General features: G+C 48.7%; 2 protein-coding genes and 1 long non-coding RNA gene across 5 annotated transcripts; 2 read left to right on the forward strand and 1 right to left on the reverse strand.

The window, feature by feature from the left end:
* Nucleotides 1-4731: 4731 nt before the first annotated feature.
* LOC139587218 (mediator of RNA polymerase II transcription subunit 25-like) lies at nt 4732-9274 on the reverse strand. Its single transcript, XM_071421275.1, has 4 exons — nt 9188-9274; nt 8846-9019; nt 6930-6975; nt 4732-5099 (listed from the first exon to the last, which is right to left on the reverse strand). Exons 2-4 carry the CDS (start codon nt 8977-8979, stop codon nt 4971-4973), a joined length of 309 nt encoding a protein of 102 aa, XP_071277376.1. The 5' UTR covers nt 8980-9019; nt 9188-9274; the 3' UTR covers nt 4732-4970.
* A 231-nt stretch (nt 9275-9505) lies between these two features.
* On the forward strand, nt 9506-16872 carry LOC139587217 (protein fuzzy homolog). Of its 3 annotated transcripts, XM_071421271.1 has the most exons (10): nt 9506-9578; nt 9904-10001; nt 10096-10217; nt 10720-10804; nt 11512-11580; nt 12374-12481; nt 13063-13287; nt 14829-14924; nt 16257-16345; nt 16728-16810. In XM_071421271.1, exons 2-10 carry the CDS (start codon nt 9915-9917, stop codon nt 16792-16794), a joined length of 948 nt encoding a protein of 315 aa, XP_071277372.1. In that variant the 5' UTR covers nt 9506-9578; nt 9904-9914; the 3' UTR covers nt 16795-16810. The 3 variants fall into 3 exon arrangements, with proteins under 3 accessions (XP_071277372.1, XP_071277374.1, XP_071277375.1); XM_071421273.1 differs by lacking the exons at nt 9506-9578; nt 16257-16345 and having other exon boundaries at nt 9613-10001; nt 16728-16872; XM_071421274.1 differs by lacking the exons at nt 9506-9578; nt 14829-14924 and having other exon boundaries at nt 9614-10001.
* A 557-nt stretch (nt 16873-17429) lies between these two features.
* LOC139587215 (uncharacterized) lies at nt 17430-19296 on the forward strand. Its single transcript, XR_011678343.1, has 2 exons — nt 17430-17531; nt 19047-19296. It is a non-coding gene; the product is annotated as an uncharacterized lncRNA (long non-coding RNA).
* Nucleotides 19297-19665: the final 369 nt, after the last annotated feature.

Below are 19665 nucleotides of genomic sequence, written 5' to 3' on the forward strand. Positions count from 1 at the left end.
CCCTCCCAGACCCCAAAATCCCCCCAAAAACCCCAATAAAAATCCCAAAAAAACCCCAAAACCCCCCAAAAAACCCAAATCCCCCAAACCTCAAATCCCCCCTCAAAAAAACCCCAAAAAATCCCAACAAAAATCCCAATAAAAATCCCCCAAAAACTCAAAAAAACTCCAAAAAATCCCCCAAAAAACTCCAAAAAATCCCCAATTTTCCCCCAACCCCCCCCCAAATCCCCCTCAAAAAAAACCCAAATCCCTCCCAGCCCCCAAAAAGCCCCAAAAAGCCCCAAAAATCCCCAAAAAGGCCCAAAATTCCCCAATTTTCTCCCATTTGCTCCCTCATTTTCTTGAAGTCGTGCAGGAGCTGCAGGGCCGTGCTCAGCCCCCAGATCCCTCCCAGACCCCAAAATCCCCCCAAAAACCCCAATAAAAATCCCAAAAAAAAACCCAAAACCTCCCCAAAAATCCCAAATCCCCCCCAAACCCCAAATTCCCCCTCAAAAAAACCCAAAAAACCCCAAAACATCCCAACAAAAATCCCCCCCAAAACTCAAAAAAAACTCCAAAAAATCCCCCAAAAAACTCCAAAAAATCCCCAATTTCCCCCAAAATTCTTCCCAAAACCCCCCCAAATCCCCCTCAAAAAAACCCCAAATCCCTCCCAGCCCCCAAAAATCCCCAAAAAGGCCCAAAATTCCCCAATTTTCTCCCCATTTGCTCCCTCATTTTCTTGAAGTCGTGCAGGAGCTGCAGGGCCGGGCTGAGGCCCCAGATCCCTCCCAGACCCCAAAACCCCCAAATCCCCCCAAAAAACCCAATAAAAATCCCCAAAAAAAACCCCAAAACCTCCCTAAAAATCCCAAATCCCCCCCAAACCCCAAATTCCCCAAAATTCCCCCCTCAGAAAAACCCCAAAAAAACCCAAAAAATCCCAAGAAAAATCCCCAAAAAACTCCAAAAAAAGGCCAAAAAAATCCCCAAAAAACTCCAAAAAATCCCCAAAAACTCCCCCAAATCCCCCTCAAAAAAACCCCAAATCCCTCCCAGCCCCCAAAAAGCCCCAAAAATCCCAAAATTCCCCAATTTTCTCACATTTGCTCCCTCATTTTCTTGAAGTCGTCGAAGAGCTGCAGGGCCGTGCTCAGCCCCCCTCTTGCGATCAGGCTGCAGCTCTCGCCGCCCCCCCCCCACAAACCTGGGGCAAATTTGGGGGAATTTGGGTCAGTTCAGACCCCAAACCCCTCCCCAAAATTCCCCCAAAATCCCCCGAGGGTTTTTACCCCAAAAAAATTTGGGTTTTCTTGGGGTTTTCTAGCGTTAAAATGGGTTAAAATCAGATTTTTCCCCCATTTTTCCCCCCATTCTTTCCCATTTTCCTCCCTTTTTTCCCCATTTCCCCCCCATTTTTTCTCATTTTTCCCAATTTTTTCCCATTTTCCCAATTTTTCCTTATTTTCCCCAATTCCCAGAATTTAATGGGGTTAAAATTGGATTTTTCTCAGTTTTTCCCCATTTTTCCCCCATTCTTTCCCATTTTCCTCCCGTTTTTCCCAAATTCCCCATTTTCCCCCATTCCCCCCAAATTTTCCCCATTTTTTCTCATTTTTCCCAATTTTTTCCCATTTTCCCAATTATTTCCTTATTTTCCCCAATTCCCAGAATTTAATGGGGTTAAAATTGGATTTTTTCTCAGTTTTCCCCCATTTCCCCCAAATTTTCCCCATTTTTTCTCATTTTTCCCCATTTCCTTCCATTTTTCCATATTTTCCCCATTTTTCCAATTTTTATTCATTTTTCCCCATCTTTTCCCCCGTTTTTCTCCATTTCTTTCCAAAATCCCATTTTTTTCTCAATTTTTTTCCCAAACCCCCCAAAAATCGAATTTTTCCACATTTCCCCCCCAAATTCCCATTTTTTGCTTATTTTTTCCTCATTTTTTCCCCATTTTCTCCCATTTTCCCCCATTTCCTCCTCTTTTTCCCCCCAAATTCCCTTTTTTCCTCATTTTCCCCCCATTTTTTCTCATTTTTCCCAATTTTTTCCCATTTTCCCAATTTTTCCTTATTTTCCCCAATTCCCAGAATTTAATGGGGTTAAAATTGGATTTTTTCTCAGTTTTTCCCCATTTTTCCCCCATTCTTTCCCATTTTCCTCCCATTTTTACCCCAAATTCCCCATTTCCCCCCATTCCCCCCAAATTTTCCCCCATTTTTTCTCATTTTTCCCAATTTTTTCCCATTTTCCCAATTTTTTCCTTATTTTCCCCAATTCCCAGAATTTAATGGGGTTAAAATTGGATTTTTTCTCAGTTTTTCCCCATTTTCCCCCATTCCCCCCCATTTTTCCCTTTTTTTCTCACTTTTCCCCATTTTCCCATTTTTTCTCATTTTTCCATTTTCCCAATTTTCTCATTTTTTCCTTATTTCCCCCCATTTTTTCCCATTTTCCCCCTTATTTTTCCCCATTTTCTCCCATTCCCCCCCCGTTTTTCCCTAAATTCATTTTTTTCCCCATTTCCCCCCATTTTTTCTCGTTTTTCCCATTTTCCCAATTATTTCCTTATTTTTCCCCATTTTTCCCATTTTCCCCTTTTTTTCTATATTTTTCCCCAATTTTTCCCCCATTTTTTTCCCCAAAATTCCCATTTTTCCCCATTTTTGCCCAAAATCCCCGGTTTTTCTCCCCATTTTGCCCTCACTGGATGCTGTCAAGCCAGGTAAGAAAATGCCCCAAAATCTCCATTTTCCCCCCATTTTTGCCCCATTTTTTTCCGTTTTTGCCCCATTTTTCCCCAAAATTCCCATTTTTTCCCCATTTTTGCCCAAAATCCCAGTTTTTCTCCCCATTTTGCCCTCACTGGATGCTGTCAAGCCAGGTAAGAAATGAACTCACAGACGCCCCAAAATCTCCATTTTCTCCCCATTTTTCCCCATTTTTCCCCAATTTTTTTACATTTTTATCCCATTTTCCCCTCAAAATTCCCATTTTTTTCCCCATTTTTGCCCAAAATCCCGTTTTTTCTCCCCATTTTGCCCTCACTGGATGCTGTCAAGCCAGGTAAGAAAACGCCCCAAAATCTCCATTTTCCTCCCATTTTTTTCCATTTTTCCCTCATTTTTCCCCATTTTTTACCATCTTTCCCCATTTTTCCCCCAAAATCTCAATTTTCCCCCATTTTTGCCCAAAATCCCAGTTTTTCTCCCCATTTTTGCCCTCACTTGATGCTGTCAAGCCAGGTAAGAAAATGCCCCAAAATCTCCATTTTCCCCCCATTTTTGCCCCATTTTTTTCCGTTTTTGCCCCATTTTTCCCCAAAATTCCCATTTTTTCCCTGTTTTTGCCCAAAATCCCAGTTTTTCTCCCCATTTTGCCCTCACTGGATGCTGTCAAGCCAGGTAAGAAATGAACTCACAGACGCCCCAAAATCTCCATTTTCTCCCCATTTTTCCCCATTTTTCCCCAATTTTTTTACATTTTTATCCCATTTTCCCCTCAAAATTCCCATTTTTTTCCCCATTTTTGCCCAAAATCCCAGTTTTTCTCCCCATTTTGCCCTCACTGGATGCTGTTGAGCCAGGTAAGAAATGAACTCACAGACACCCCAAAATCTCCATTTTACCCCCATTTTTTTCCATTTTTTCCCCATTTTTCCCCATTTTTTACCATCTTTCCCCATTTTTCCCCCAAAATCTCAATTTTCCCCCATTTTTGCCCAAAATCCCAGTTTTTCTCCCCATTTTTGCCCTCACTTGATGCTGTCAAGCCAGGTAAGAAAATGCCCCAAAATCTCCATTTTCCCCCCATTTTTGCCCCATTTTTTTCCGTTTTTGCCCCATTTTTCCCCCAAAATTCCCATTTTTTCCCATTTTTGCCCAAAATCCCAGTTTTTCTCCCCATTTTGCCCTCACTGGATGCTGTCCAGCCAGGTAAGAAATGAACTCACAGATGCCCCAAAATCTCCATTTTCCCCCCATTTTTTCCCATTTCCCCCCCATTTTTTCCCCATTTTTTTCCATTTTTGCCCCATTTTCCCCTCAAAATTCCCATTTTTTCCCCATTTTTGCCCAAAATCCCAGTTTTTCTCCCCATTTTGCCCTCACTGGATGCTGTTGAGCCAGGTAAGAAATGAACTCACAGACGCCCCAAAATCTCCATTTTCCCCCCCATTTTTCCCCATTTTTCCCCATTTTTTTTCCCAAAATCTCAATTTTTCCCCATTTTTGCCCAAAATCCCGGTTTTTCTCCCCATTTTGCCCTCACTCAATGCTGTCCAGCCAGGTAAGAAATGAACTCACAGATGCCCCAAAATCTCCATTTTCCCCCCATTTTTTTCCATTTTTTCCCCATTTTTCCCCATTTTTTCCCCAAAATTCCATTTTTTTTCCCCATTTTTGCCCAAATTCCCAGTTTTTCTCCCCATTTTGCCCTCACTCGATGCTCTCAAGCCAGGTAAGAATTGAACTCACAGACACCCCAAAATCTCCATTTTCCCCCCATTTTTGCCCCATTTTTTTCCGTTTTTCCCCATTTTTTCCCCATTTTTTCCCCAAAATCTCCATTTTTTTCCCCATTTTTGCCCAAAATCCCGGGTTTTCTCCCCATTTTGCCCTCACTGGATGCTCTCAAGCCAGGTAAGAATTGAACTCACAGACACCCCCAAAATCTCCATTTTCCCCCCATTTTTGCCCCATTTTTTTCCGTTTTTCCCCATTTTTTCCCCATTTTTTCCCCAAAATCTCCATTTTTTTCCCCATTTTTGCCCAAAATCCCGGGTTTTCTCCCCATTTTGCCCTCACTCGATGCTCTCAAGCCAGGTAAGAATTGAACTCACAGACACCCCAAAATCTCCATTTTCCCCCCATTTTTTTCCATTTTTTCCCCATTTTTTCCCCATTTTTCCCCGTTTTTTCCCCAAAATTCCCATTTTTTCCCCATTTTTGCCCAAAATCCCGGTTTTTCTCCCCATTTTGCCCTCACTGGATGCTGTCCAGCCAGGTGAGGAACTCCCAGGCGCTGCTGGTGGGCGCGTGGCACTGAACGTACGACTCGGGGGCACAATCCACGGTGTTGAACACAACCAGGCTGTACTGGGTGCCCCCAAACTGGGAAAAATTCATTAAAATTCATTAAAAATGTAATTAAAATTAATTAGAATTGAATTAAAATAGAAATAAAATAAATGGAATTAAATGGAATGAAATTACAAAGTAAATTAAATATAATGTACAATCCACAGTGTTGAACACAGCCAGGCTGTACTGGGTGCCCCCAAACTGGACAAAATAATTTAAAATTAATTAAAAATTAATTAAAATTAATTAGAATTGAAATAAAATTGAATTAAAATAGAAATAAATTGAATTAAATTACAAAGTTCAATATAATATACAGGCCACGGTGTTGAACACAACCAGGCTGTACTGGGTGCCCCCAAACTGAAATAAATTAATATAAATTAATTAAAATGTAATTAAAATTAATTAAAATATAATTAAAAATTAATTAAAATTGAAATAAAATAGAAATAAATTGAATTAAAATTATAAAGTTCAATATAAGATACAATCCACGGTGTTGAACACAACCAGGCTGTACTGGGTGCCCCCAAACTGGGAAAAATTCATTAAATTAAATAAAATGTAATTAAAATTATTTAAAATTAATTAAAATATAAGTAAAATAGAATTAAAATAGAAATAAATGGAATTAAATTATAAAGTTCAATATAAGATACAATCCACGGTGTTGAACACAACCAGGCTGTACTGGGTGCCCCCAAACTGAAATAAATTAATATAAATTCATTAAAATGTAATTAAAATTATTTAAAATAGAATTAAAATATAATTAAAATAGAAGTAAAATAGAAATAAATGGAATTAAATTATAAATTAAATATAATATACAATCCACAGTGTTGAACACAACCAGACTGTACTGAGTGCCCCCAAACTGGACAAAATTCATTACAATTAATTAAAAATATAATTAAAATTAATTAGAATTGAATTTAAATTGAATTAAAATAGAAATAAATGGAATTAAATTATAAAGTTCAATATAAGATACAATCCACGGTGTTGAACACAACCAGGCTGTACTGGGTGCCCCCAAACTGAAATAAATTAATTTAAATATAATTAAATATAAATTAAAATTACATAAAATAACAACCACGCTGTACTGGTTGCCTCCAAACTGAAATAAATTAATTTAAATATAATTAAATATAAATTAAAGTTAAATAAAATAACAATCAAGCTGTACTGGGTGCCCCCAAACTGAATTAAATGAATTAAAATATAAAATAGAGTAAAAAAGAAAAATACCAAAATTATATAATTATACATTTATCTAATATATATTATTTATAATGTCGTAAAATAACCTACAATAAAATCTAAAATTAAATTAAATAACCAGCAAGGTGTAGTAGGTACCCACAAACTGGGCAAAAAGTAAATAGAGAATAGAATAAAATAGAACAGAATAAAATAAATTAGAGTAAAATAAAATATAAACCAAAATTGAAATTAAGGAAAATAAGGCAAAATAAAATAGAAAATATTAAAATATTAGAATATTAAAATGCTAAAATGGTAAAATATTAAAATGGTAAAATGTTAAAATATTAAAATGTTAAAATAGTTAAAATATTAATGTATTAAATATTAAAATATTAAAATATTAAAATATTAATTGTTAAATACTAAAATGCTAAAATATTAAAATATTGAAATAAAATTAAATTTAAAATCAATTGAAATAAAATACAAAATATCAAATACTAAAATATTAAAACATTAAAATAAGAAAATTAAGTTAAATAAAATCAAATTAGTGAATTAAATAAATTAAATTAAAATAAAATAAATAAATAAAATAAAATTAAAATGAAATAAATTCAATTCATTGCCCCCATCCCCACTCACGTCTCCCCCAAAGTCGGTCTCGGCGGGGGGGCCCCCATTGAAATACCTGGGGAGAAATGGGGGGGTCTGAGGGGATTTGGGGGTTCCTGAGGGGATTTGGGGGGTCCTGAGGGGATTTGGGGGTTCCTGAGGGGATTTGGGGGGTCCTGAGGGGATTTGGGGGGGTCATGAGGGGATTTGGGGGGTTCTGAGGGGATTTGGGGGTTCTGGGGGGGATTTGGGGGTTCCTGAGGAGATTTGGGGGGGTCTGAGGGGATTTGGGGGTTCCTGAGGAGATTTGGGGGGGTCTGAGGGGATTTGGGGGTTCCTGAGGGGATTTGGGGGGGTCTGAGGGGATTTGGGGGGTCCTGAGGGGATTTGGGGGGGTCTGAGGGGATTTGGGGGTTCCTGAGGGGGTTTAGGGGTTTCTGAGGGGGGTTTGGGGGGTCCTGAGGGGATTTGGGGGGGTCTGAGGGGATTTGGGGGGTCCTGAGGGGATTTGGGGGGGTCTGAGGGGATTTGGGGGGTCCTGAGGGGATTTGGGGGTTCCTGAGGGGATTTGGGGGGGTCATGAGGGGATTTGGGGGGTCCTGAGGGGGTTTGGGGGGTCCTGAGGGGATTTGGGGGGTCCTGAGGGGGTTTGGGGGGTCCTGAGGGGATTTGGGGGGTCCTGAGGGGATTTGGGGGGGTCTGAGGGGATTTGGGGGGTCCTGAGGGGATTTGGGGATTCCTGAGGGGATTTGGGGGGTCCTGAGGGGGATTTGAGGGGTCCTGAGGGGATTTTGGGGTGTCCTGAGGGGATATGGGGGGGCCTGAGGGGGTTTAGGGGTTTCTGAGTGGGATCTGGGGGGCCTGAGGGGGTTTGGGGGGTCTTGAGGGGATTTGGGGGTTTCTGAGGGGGTTTGGGGGGGTCTGAGGGGATATGGGGGGGCCTGAGGGGGTTTAGGGGTTTCTGAGGGGGGTTTGGGGGGTTCTGAGGGGGATTTTGGGGTGTCCTGAGGGGATTTGGGGGGTCCTGAGGGGATTTGGGGGGGCCTGAGGGGATTTGGGGATTCCTGAGGGGATTTGGGGGATCCTGAGGGGGATTGGGGGGGGTCCTGAAGGGATCTTGGGGGGTCCTGAAGAGATGTGGGGGCTCCTGAGGGGGCTTGGGGGTTCCTGAGTGGGTCTTGGAGGGTCCTGAGGGGATGTGGGGAGGTCTGAGGGGATTTGGGGGGTCCTGAGAGGATTTAGGGGGGTCCTGAGAGGGTCCTGAGGGGATCTGGGGGTTTTTGCCAGGATTTGGGGGGTCCTGAGGGGGTCTTGGAGGGTCCGGACGGGATTTGCGGGTTCCTGAGGGGATTTGGGGGAGTCCCAGTAATTGATTTGAGGGGGGCCCCATTAATTTGAGGGGGGTCTCGATGATTTTCTGAGGGGAAATCGTGGCCATTTTGAGGGGGAGGGTCCTGGATAATTTGGGAGGGGTCGTCTCAGTGAGTTTTGAGGGGATTTTCCAGCGATTTTGAGGGAAAATCCCAAGAATTTTGAGGGGAGATCCCAGATAATTTGAAGGGGGCTCCTGATGACTTTCTGAGGGGAAATCGCGGCCATTTTGAGGGAGGGGGTCCCGATAACTTTGGGGAGGGGTCCCGGCTAATTTGGGGAGGGGTCCCAGTGAGTTTTGAGGGGATTTCCCGGCGATTTTGAGGGAAAATCTTGAATATTTTAAGAGGAGGCTCCTGAATATTTTGGGGGCGCGGGTCCCGGATAAGTTAAAGGAGTTTCCTTCTAATTTGAGGGGGGGTCCCGATGATTTTGAGGGGGAATCCCAGGGATCTTGAGGGGGGGTCCCAATGATTTTCTGAGGGGAAATCCCGGCCATTTTGAGGGAGGGTCCCGGTTAATTTGAGGAGGGGTCCCGACTAATTTGGGGAGGGGTCCCCCCCAGTCTCCCTCACTCGATGGCGGGCAGCAGGTAATGCTTGCGCAGTGCCTCGAAGTAGGGCCCGAGGTTGGCGGTGCCCTCGATGACGAACACGACATCGGCCACCATGGCGGGGGGCGCGGGGGGCTCCAGCGCGGGCACCACCATCGCCCCTCACGAGGGGGGGGGATCCGGGGGGTCTCCGGTCCTGAGGGAGGATATTGAGGAGACCCCAGACTCATTTCACGCCCGAAACGGAAATTTTCCCTCAGAAACACAAAATTTCCATCAAATTTTTCCAATTTTATCCCCCAGACCCCCAAAAATCCACCCGGGACCCTTCCGTGCCCCCCCCACGCGCGCCCCGAGTCGGTACCGGCCGCTGCTCCCGCCGGACCGGAAGTGGGAAAGCCGGAAGTGCTTCCTTTCGCGTCCGCACAAGCGGCGCATGCGCTGAAAAGAGGGAAACACGCGTTGCCGTGGTAACGGAGAAGCGGAGCCAATCAGAAGCGAGGAGCACAAACCACGCCCCCCTCCTGCCTTGCCGTTGCCGCGGCAACCGCGCTTGGACCAATCATATCCAAGAGAAAGCCGCGCCCCTTTCCGCCGTTGTCGCGGCAACCGATCTTGGACCAATCGCGTTGCAGTAAAAGCCGCGCCCTTTCCGGCGTCGCCCTGGCAACCGCGGCGCTCCCGTCGTGCCCCGCGCGGCCATGGCGGCCACAGGCGGGAACTGAGCGGAGGCCGCGGGGCCGAGGAGGCACGGGGTCGGAAAGGGGCGGGGGTTTAAGTGTTTAAAGGGGCGTGGTTTAATTGTTTAAGAGGCGGGGCTTAAAGAGGTGTGGCTCTGGGTGTGGGGGATCAAAAGGGGGTGTGGCACTTCTGGCGTGACTTAAATTGGGGGCGTGGTTGTTTAAGTGAGGTCTGTGGGCGGGGCTTGTTTTGGATGTGGGCGGGGCATATTGGGCCATGTGCGGGGTTTAGAAGGGGCGTGGTCGTTGCGAGTGGGTGGGGCTTGATGTAAAGTTTGGGGGCGTGGCTTAGCACAAAGCAGGCGTGGTTTGGAAGCGACAGGGCGTGTCCTGAACAAAGGGGGCGTGTTCATGCTGGAGGATGATGTCACCCCCTGCCTGGTGGGCGTGGCCACCGCCAGCGGCCTCCCCCTGTTCTGCCGCCCACCCCGCCCACAGGTGAGGCCACGCCCCCTTTTTGACCACACCCACTTTGAGGCTCCTCCCCCTTCCCCATGACCTCTGACCTTTTGGCCCCGCCCCCTGGCTGCAGCTGCCGTTCTCATTGGTCGGGGCCCTGCACGGGGTTCACCTGTTCGGGGCGGCTGTGGGGGTGGAGCTTCGGGAGGCGGCCACGCCCACTGCACACCTGGCCTGGGCCGGATACGGGAACAGGTGAGGGGGCATGGGGGGGTCATGGAGGGGTCAGGGGGGGTCACTGAAGGGTCACAGTGTCATTTGGGGGTCACAGGGTCATAGGGAGGTCACAGGGTCATTTGGGGTCATGGAGAGGTCAGGGGGTCACTGAGGGGTCATAGGGAGGTCATGGGGTCACAGAGGGGTCAGGGGTTATTTGGGGTCACAGAAGGGTCAGGGGTCACAGGGGTTATTTGGGGTCAGAGAGGGGTCACGGGGTCATGGAGAGGTCTCTGAGAGGTCAGGGGGTCACAGAGGGGTCAGGGGTCACATTGGGGTCATTTTGGGGTCATGAAGGGGTCAGGGGTCACAGAGGGGTCATATTGAGGTCAGGGGTCACAGAGGTCATGGGCTCATTCTGGGGTCTCATTGGGGTCAGGTTGGGGTCAGGGGTCATTTGGGTGTCACACTGGGGTCACAGAAAGGTCGCAGGGGTCAGAGGTCACGTTGGGGTGACGCCCCCTCCCCTCCCCTCCCCCAGCCTGACCCTGGTCGCTCTCAGCCCCTCCCCCGGCCCCGCTGGCCCCGCCCTCGCCCGGATCCTCCAATCAGCCCTCGGAGCCCTGGTGAGAGACACAAACCAGTACAAACCAGTAGGGACCAGTATAAACCAGTACGGACCAGTACAGACCAGTCTGGCTCCACCCCCTCCCCCTCTCAGGCTGTTTGTCCCATCCCAGTACAGACCAGTATGGACCAGTAAGGCCCAGTGAACCCCCACGCACCTCCCAGTTCATCCCAGTTCATCCCAGTCCCATTCCCAGTTTATCCCAGTCCATCCCAGTCCCTCCCAGCCCCATTCCCAGTTTATCCCAGTACATCCCAACACCATTCCCAGTACATCCCAGTCCATCCCAGTATATCCCAGTTTGGTTCCCAGTTTGTTCCCAGTCCCATTCCCAGTACATCCCAGTATATCCCAGTATATCCCGGTACCCCCAGCCCCATTCCCAGTTTATCCCAGTCCCTCCCAGTACTTCCCAGTCCATCCCAGTATATCCCAGTCCCTCCCAATCCCATTCCCAGTCCCTCCCAGTCCATCCCAGTATATCCTAGTCCATCCCAGTACATCCCAGTATATTCCGGTCCCTCCCAGTGCCACCCCAGCCCCTTTCCCAGTACTTCCCAGTCCATCCCAGTATATCCCAGTCCCTCCCAATCCCATTCCCAGTCCCTCCCAGTCCATCCCAGTACATCCCAGTACATCCCGGTCCCTCCCAGTGCCACCCCAGCCCCATTCCCAGTCCATCCCAGTCCATCCCAGTATCCCCAGGTGCTGGTACTGGGACAGGAGGAGCTGCTGCCCATCCGCAACGTGGAGAGGCTGAAACGGGACCTGAGGGTGAACTGGGACAGACTGGGATAAACTGGGATATACTGGGAGGGGGATTGGGACATACTGGGAGAGACTGGGAACACTGGGAGGGGTCTGGGGATGAACTGGGAGCACTGGGAGGGGTCTGGGGGGGAACTGGGAGCACTGGGAGGGGTCTGGGGATGAACTGGGAGCACTGGGAGTAACTGGGAGGGGTCTGGGGATGAACTGGGAGCACTGGGAGCTACTGGGAGGGGTCTGGGGGGGAACTGGGAGTTTTGGGGAGGATTTTGGGGGGGTTTTTGGGGTGACCTTGGCCCCTCCCCCAGGGCTGTTTTGGGAGGGATTTTGGGGGAATTTTGGGGGGATTTTGGGGTGACTTTGGCCCCTCCCCCAGGGCTGTTTTGGGGGGGATTTTGGGGTTTTTGGGGTGACTTGGCCCCTCCCCCAGGGCTGTTTTGGGGGGGATTTTGGGAGAATTTTGGGATGGGATTTTGGGGTTTTTGGGGTGTCCCTGTGTGACCTCGGCCCCTCCCCCAGGGCTGTTTTGGGGAGGATTTTGGGGGGATTTTGGGGTTTTTGGGGTGACCTTGGTCCCTCCCCCAGGGCTGTTTTGGGGGGGATTTTGGGGAGGATTTGGGGGGGATTTTGGGGTGACCTTGGCCCCTCCCCCAGGGCTGTTTTGGGGGGGATTTTGGGAGGATTTTGGGATGGGATTTTGGGGTTTTTGGGGTGTCCCTGTGTGACCTTGGCCCTTCCCCCAGGGCTGTTTTGGGGGGGGATTTTGGGGTTTTTGGGGTGACCTTGGCCCCTCCCCCAGGGCTGTTTCCCCCTCCTGGATTCGCTGCTGAAGCCCCACGGGGGAGGGTGGGGGATGGGCGGCCCCTGCTGGCCCCTCCCCCCCGGGACCCCCCGGGAGGCGCTGCAGGTGAGAGACCCCCAAAAAACGCCCCCAAATTCCAGCCGGGACCCCCCAAAAACATCCCCAGATTAACCCTGGGACCCCCCCAAAAACAACCCCAAAATACCCCTGGGACCCCCAAAACTCCCCAAGACCCCGCCAACTCCCCAGGACCCCCAAAATCCACTCTGGGACCCCCAAAATCCGCCCCATAACAGAACTGGGACCCCCATAATACCCCCAAATTACACCTGGGACCCCCAAAAACCTCCCCAAAATGGAGCTGGGACCCCCAAAAACAACCTGGGACCCCCAAGACACCCCAAAATGCACCCCGGGACCCCCAAAATTCACCCCAAAATCTACCTCGGGACCCCCAAAATCCTCCTCAAAATCCATCCTGGGAGCCCCAAATCACCCCCAGGACCCCGAAAATCCCCCCCCAGGACGCTCAAAATTCACCCAAAATCCCCCCAAATTCCCCCTCATCCCCCAAACCCAAAATCCCCCAAATTCGGGGTGAACCTCCCTCAATCCCCCAGACCCAAAAACCCCAAAATTTGGGGTAAATCCCCCCAAATTCCCTTTTTTTCCTTCCCCGTCCCCAGGAGCGGCTTCAGCGCTTCGCGGGCGCGGCCCTGACGGATCTGGGCTGCGTGGTGTGGGGAGGGGGCGTGGCCTGGTTAAGCACCGCCCACTGGGGGGCGTTGCCCGAGGATGACTCCGCCCACCTGCGCGCGCTGCTGGCGCCGCCTCCTCCGCCAGGGGGCGCCCTGGGGGTGGGCGTGGCCGCGCGTGACGTCCCCGTGTTCCTGCCCAATAGCAGCCCGAAGGTGAGGTCACGTGACGGAGGTGAAATTAACCCTTAAATGACCCCGAAATGACCCCGAATTAGCCCTAAAATAGCTCCAAAATTATCCCAAATTAATCTTAAAATAGCCCCAAATAGACCCTAAAATTTCCCCAACCTGACCCTAAAATAGCCCTAAAATGGCCCCAAAATTACCCCCAAATTAAGCCTAAAATAGCCCCTAAATTACCCCAAAAATTACCCTGAAAAGAGCCCCAAAATTACCTCAAAGTGGCCATAAAATAACCCCAAAATTATCTCAAATTGACACTAAAATAACCCCAAAATTACCCCCCAAAGTAACCCCCAAATGATCCCAAATTAACCCTAAAATAGCCCCTAAAATGACCCCAAATGAACCCTAAAGTAGCCCCAAAATGACCCCAAACTGCCCCAAAACTGACCCTAAGAGCCCCAAAATGACTCAAAAATTACACCACCAAAATAATCCCAAATTTACCCCAAAATTGCCCCAAATATATCCTAAAATTAACCCTAATATAGACCCCAAAATTACCCCAAACTGACCCTAAAATAACCCCAAAATTACCCCAAAGTTCCCCCAAATTAACCCTAAAATAACTCCAGAATTATCTCAAAATGACCCTAAAATAACCCCAAAATTATCCCAAATTGACCCTAAATAACCCCAAATTAACCCTAAAATAGCCAGAAAATTACCTGTAATTAACCCTAAAATAGCCCCAAACTGACCCCAAATTAACCCCAAAATAGCCCCAAAATTACCCCAAAATAGCCCCAAAACTGACCCCAAAGTAACCCCAAAATAATCCCAAAATTACCCCAAATTGACCTCAAAATAGCCTCAAGAATAACCTCGAAATGACCCTAAAATAGCCCCAAAATGAACCCAAAATAGCCCCAAAATTACCCGAAATTAACCCTAAAATAACCCCAAAATTACCCCAAAATCCCCCAAATTAACCCGAATCTCCCCCAAACTGACCCCAAACTAACCCTAATATAACCTCAAAATTACCCCAAAATAGCCCCCAAACTGACCCCAAAGTAACCCCAAAATAATCCCAAAATTACCCCAAATTGACCTCAAAATAGCCTCAAGAATAACCTCGAAATGACCCTAAAATAGCCCCAAAATGAACCCAAAATAGCCCCAAAATTACCCGAAATTAACCCTAAAATAACCCCAAAATTACCCCAAAATCCCCCAAATTAACCCGAATCTCCCCCAAACTGACCCCAAACTAACCCTAATATAACCTCAAAATTACCCCAAAATAGCCCCCAAACTGACCCCAAAGTAACCCCAAAATAATCCCAAAATTACCCCAAATTGACCCCAAAATAACCCCAAAAATAACCTCGAAATGACCCTAAAATAGCCCCAAAATGAATCCAAAATAGCCCCAAAATTACCCGAAATTAACCCTAAAATAACCCCAAAATAACCCCCAAATCCCCCAAACTGATCCCAAATTAACCCAAATTATCCCAAATTGCCCAAAATCGCGGGAATTGAGCCCAATTTCCCCTCCCCCGCAGGTCCCGCACCGGCTGCTGCTGCTGCGGCTCCTGCCGGGGGTGGGGGTGGGGCTGCTCTGCGGGCCCCGCCCCTCCCTGCACCACGTGATCACCCAGGTGAGAGCCCTAAAGGGACCCCAAAAACCCCAAAAGGGACCCCAGAACTGGCCCCGAACCCAAAAATGATCCCAAAATGACCAAAATTGACCCCAAAACAAGAACTGACCCAAAGTGACCCCAAAATAACCCAAAACTGACCCCAAATTTATCCCAAAATAACCCAAAACTGACCCAAATAGACCCCAAAACTGACCCAAAACTGCCCCCAAAACTGACCCCAAATTAACCCCAAAATAACAAAAAACTGACCCCCAAACTGACCCCAAATTAACCCCAAAACTGGCCCAAAACCGACCCCAAAACTGACCCCAAATTAACCCCAAATTAACCCAAAACTGACCCAAACTGACCCCAAATTAACTCAAACTGACTCCGAAACTGACCCCAAATTAACCCAAAACTGACTCAAACTGACTCCGAAACTGACCCCAAATTAACCCAAAACTGACCCCAAATTAACCCAAAATTGACCCCAAAATAACCCAAAACTGACCCCGAAACTGACCTCGAAACTGACCCCAAATTAACCCCAAATTAACCCCAAATTAACCCAAAATTGACCCCAAAATAACCCAAAACTGACCCCAAATTAACCCAAAACTGACCCCAAAACTGACCCCAATTTAACCCAAAACTGACCCAAACTGACCCCAAAACTGATCCCAAATTAACCCCAAAACTGACCCCAAAACTGACCCAAAACTGACCCCGAACTGCCCCCAAAACTGACCCCAAAGTGACCCCAAAATAACCCAAAACTGACCCCAAATTGACCCCAAATTAAGCCCAAAACTGACCCCAAATTAACCCCAAAATAACCCAAAACTGACCCCAAAACTGACCCCAAAACTGACCCCAAAACTGATCCCAAAACTGATCCCAAAATAACCCAAAACTGACCCCGAACTGCCCCCAAAACTGACCCCAAATTAACCCCAAATTAACCCCAAAACTGACCCGAACGGACCCCAAAACTGACCCCAAATTAACCCCAAAACTGACCCCAAATTTATCCCAAAATAACCCAAAACTGACCCCAAAATAACCCAAAACTGACCCCAAAACTGACTCCGAAACTGACCCCAAATTAACCCAAAACTGACCCCAAACTGACCCCAAATTTATCCCAAAATAACCCAAAACTGACCCCAAATTAACCCCAAAACTGACCCCAAATTAATCCAAAACTGACCCCAAATTAATCCAAAACTGACCCCAAAATTGACCCCAAAACTGACCCCAAATTAACCCAAAACTGACCCAAATTTAACCCCAAATTAACCCCAAATTTCTGCTGGGATTTTCCCCAAAATCCCAATTTTCCCCCAGCTCGTGCCCCAGTTTTGGGGTCCCTCCCTGGAGCAGCTCCGGGGCTGTGCCCGGCCCCGCCCCCCCCCGCTGCCCCCCGAGGTTTTGGGGTGAGTTTGGGGGGAAAACCCCAAAATTTTGGGGGGGGGGGCGGCTCTTAGGGGGGATTTTTGGGGAAAAAACCCCAAAATTTGGAGGGGAGGGGTCTGAATTTGTGGGGGGGGGCATTTTTGGGGAGAAACCCCAAATTTGGGGGTCTTGGGGCAACCTTAAAATTTGGGGGGGGGTCTGGATTTGGGGAGGGGAATTGGGGGGGATTTTTGGGGAGAAAGTCCCAAATTTGGGGGTTTTGGGGGGGATTTTGGGGTGAGTTTGGGGGGGGGGAAATCCAAATTTGGGGGGTGTGAATTTATGGGGGGATTTTTTGGGGTCTGGGGGTTTTTTTGGGGGTCCCCAAATTTTTCTTTTTCCCCCCTCCCCCCCCCCCCTCAGGTACCTCCTGATCCATCGGGGTCGGACCCAGAGCGGGATCGTGAAGGGGGCAGGGCAGGGTTGGTGACCCAAAATATCCCAAATTTACCCCAAAAAACCCTAAATTTCCCCCAAATCCCCTAATTTACCCCCAAAACTCCCCAAAATTTCCTCTCAAAACCCCTAAAATTCTCCCCAATTCCCCATAAATTCCCCCCAAAATCCCCCCAAAAGCCAAAAAATTCCCCCCAAAATCCCATAATTTCCCCCAAAATCTCAAATTTTCCCCCAAAACCTCTAAAATCCCCCCAAAATTCCATAATTTACCCCCCAGAATCCCATTATTTTACCCCAAACCCCTTAATTTCCCCAAAAATCCCATATTTTCCCCCAAAAATCCCATATTTTTCCCCTAAATCCCATAATTTCCCCCCAAATCCCCCTAATTTCCCCAAAACCCCTAAAATTTCCCCCAAAATCCCATAAATTCCCCCCAAAAAATCCAATCTTTTTCCCCAAAACCCCCTAAAATCCCCCCAAAACCCCCAAAAATCCCCCCAAAACCCCAAAATTTACTCCTAAATCCCCATCATTTTCTCCCAAAAATCCAATATTTTTCCCCCAAATCCCCCCCAAAACCCCCTAAAATTTCCCCCCAAAACCCCAAAAATTCCCCCCCAAAACCCCTAAAATTTCCAAAACCCCAAATTTCCCCCATTTTTTCCCCCCCCAGCGGGGTTTTGCCCCCCCAGCTCCGATCCCAGGCCCTCCGAGACCTCCAGACCCTCCTGGAACCCCAAATCTGCCCCAAATCGGGGGGCAAAGGTGAGAGGGGACCCCAAAAATAATTTGGGATTTTTGGGGGGGTGAGTGGGGCACCCCAAAAATATTTTTGGGGGTTTTTTTGGGGGGGTGGTTTGGGGTTTTTTGGGGGGGGGGCTTTTTTTAGGGAGTTTTGGGGTGTCTGGAAGTGGCCAAGGGGGAGGAATTTGGGGGTTCAGGGGTGATTTTGGGGGTCTTGAGGATTTTTGGGGTTCAGGAGGGCACAAAATGGGGTTTTGGGGGTGTGCAATAATTTTGGGGTGCCCCGCAGGACCCCAGTGATGGACATGGGGTCAATTTGGGGGTCCCTAGGAGGGGGGGTTTAAATGATTTTGGGGTGCCCCCATTCTGACACACTTGGGGGTCTCTAGGGGGATTATTTGGGGGGTAAAATAATTTTGGGGTGCCCCCAGGACCCCACACTAGGCCCAAGCTGATGCCTTAGGGGGTCACTATGGGGTTTTGGGGGTGAAATAATTTTGGGGTGCCCCCAAGACCCCACATGAGGGCCAGGCCGATGCCTTAGGGGGTCACTATGGGGTTTTGGGGCTGAAATAATTTTGGGGTGCCCCCAGGACCCCACACTAGGCCCAAGCTGATGCCTTAGGGGGTCGCTATGGGGTTTTGGGGGTGACACAATTTTGGGGTGCCCCCAGGACCCCACACTAGGCCCAAGCTGATGCCTTAGGGGGTCGCTGTGGGGTTTTGGGGCTGAAATAATTTTGGGGTGCCCCCAGAACCCCACACTAGGCCCAAGCTGATGCCTTAGGGGGTCGCTGTGGGGTTTTGGGGCTGAAATAATTTTGGGGTGCCCCCAGAACCCCACACTAGGCCCAAGCTGTGCTACATGGGGTCAGGCTGATGGCTTAGGGGGTCGCTATGGGGTTTTGGGGGTGCAATAATTTTGGGGTGCCCCCAGGACCCCACACGAGGCCCAAGCTGTGCTATATAGGATCACTTTAGTGGGGTGACACAATTTTGGGGTGTCCCCAGGACCCCATGTGAGGGCCAGGCCGATGCCTTAGGGGGTCACTGTGGGGTTTTGGGGGTGCAATAATTTTGGGGTGCCCCCAGGACCCCACACTAGGCCCAAGCTGATGCCTTAGGGGGTCACTGTGGGGTTTTGGGGGTGACACAATTTTGGGGTGCCCCCAGGACCCCACACTAGGCCCAAGCTGTGCTACATGGGGTCACTATGGGGTTTTGGGGGTGCAATAATTTTGGGGTGCCCCCAGGACCCCACACTAGGCCCAAGCTGTGCTACCTGGGGTCAGGCTGATGCCTTAGGGGGTCACTATGGGGTTTTGGGGCTGAAATAATTTTGGGGTGCCCCCAGGGCCCCACACTAGGCCCAAGCTGTGCTACCTGGGGTCAGGCTGATGCCTTAGGGGGTCGCTATGGGGTTTTGGGGGTGACACAATTTTGGGGTGCCCCCAGGGCCCCACACTAGGCCCAAGCTGATGCCTTAGGGGGTCGCTATGGGGTTTTGGGGGTGACACAATTTTGGGGTGCCCCCAGGAGCCCACACTAGGCCCAAGCTGTGCTACCTGGCGCTGCCCACCCACACTGGGTGCTGCCTCCTTCGCCCGGACCTGACGCTGCTGCTGCTGCTGCCCCCCGGGACCCCTCGAGAACCCCTGAACCCCACAGCTCTGAGCGCCCTGAATGCTCTGGGGTACGGCTGAAACAGCCCAAAAAACCACCCAGGAGATCCCCAAAACCCTTCCCTGAGAGGGGAAAGTAAAATATTGTTGTGTTGGAGAGTAAATGTGGTGGAGAGCTGAGGGATGTGGTGGTGAAAGGTGAGGGGGAAATGGCGGAAAGGAGGGGAAAGGGTGGGAAATGTGAAGGGGGGGAAAAGGGAGAAATGTGAGGGGAAAAAAGGGGAATGTGAGGGGAGAAATGGGGGAAATGTGAGGATAAAAATGAGGGGAATGTGAGGGGAGAAAAGGGGGAAACATGAGGGGAAAAGGGTGGGAACCGTGAGGGGAGAAAAGGGCGGGAACTGTGAGGGGAAAATGGCGGAGAAACGTGAGGGGAGAAAAGTGAGGGAAAAAAAGGGGGAAATGGGAGGGGAAAGGGAGAGGAAATGGTGAGGAAGGTAAGGGAAAAAATGAGGTAAATGTGAAGGGAGAAA

This window comes from Agelaius tricolor, unplaced genomic scaffold, assembly GCF_023055355.1.
Source record: "Agelaius tricolor isolate 1412-34295 unplaced genomic scaffold, bAgeTri1.0.p SCAF_203, whole genome shotgun sequence".
NCBI lineage: Eukaryota > Metazoa > Chordata > Aves > Passeriformes > Icteridae > Agelaius > Agelaius tricolor.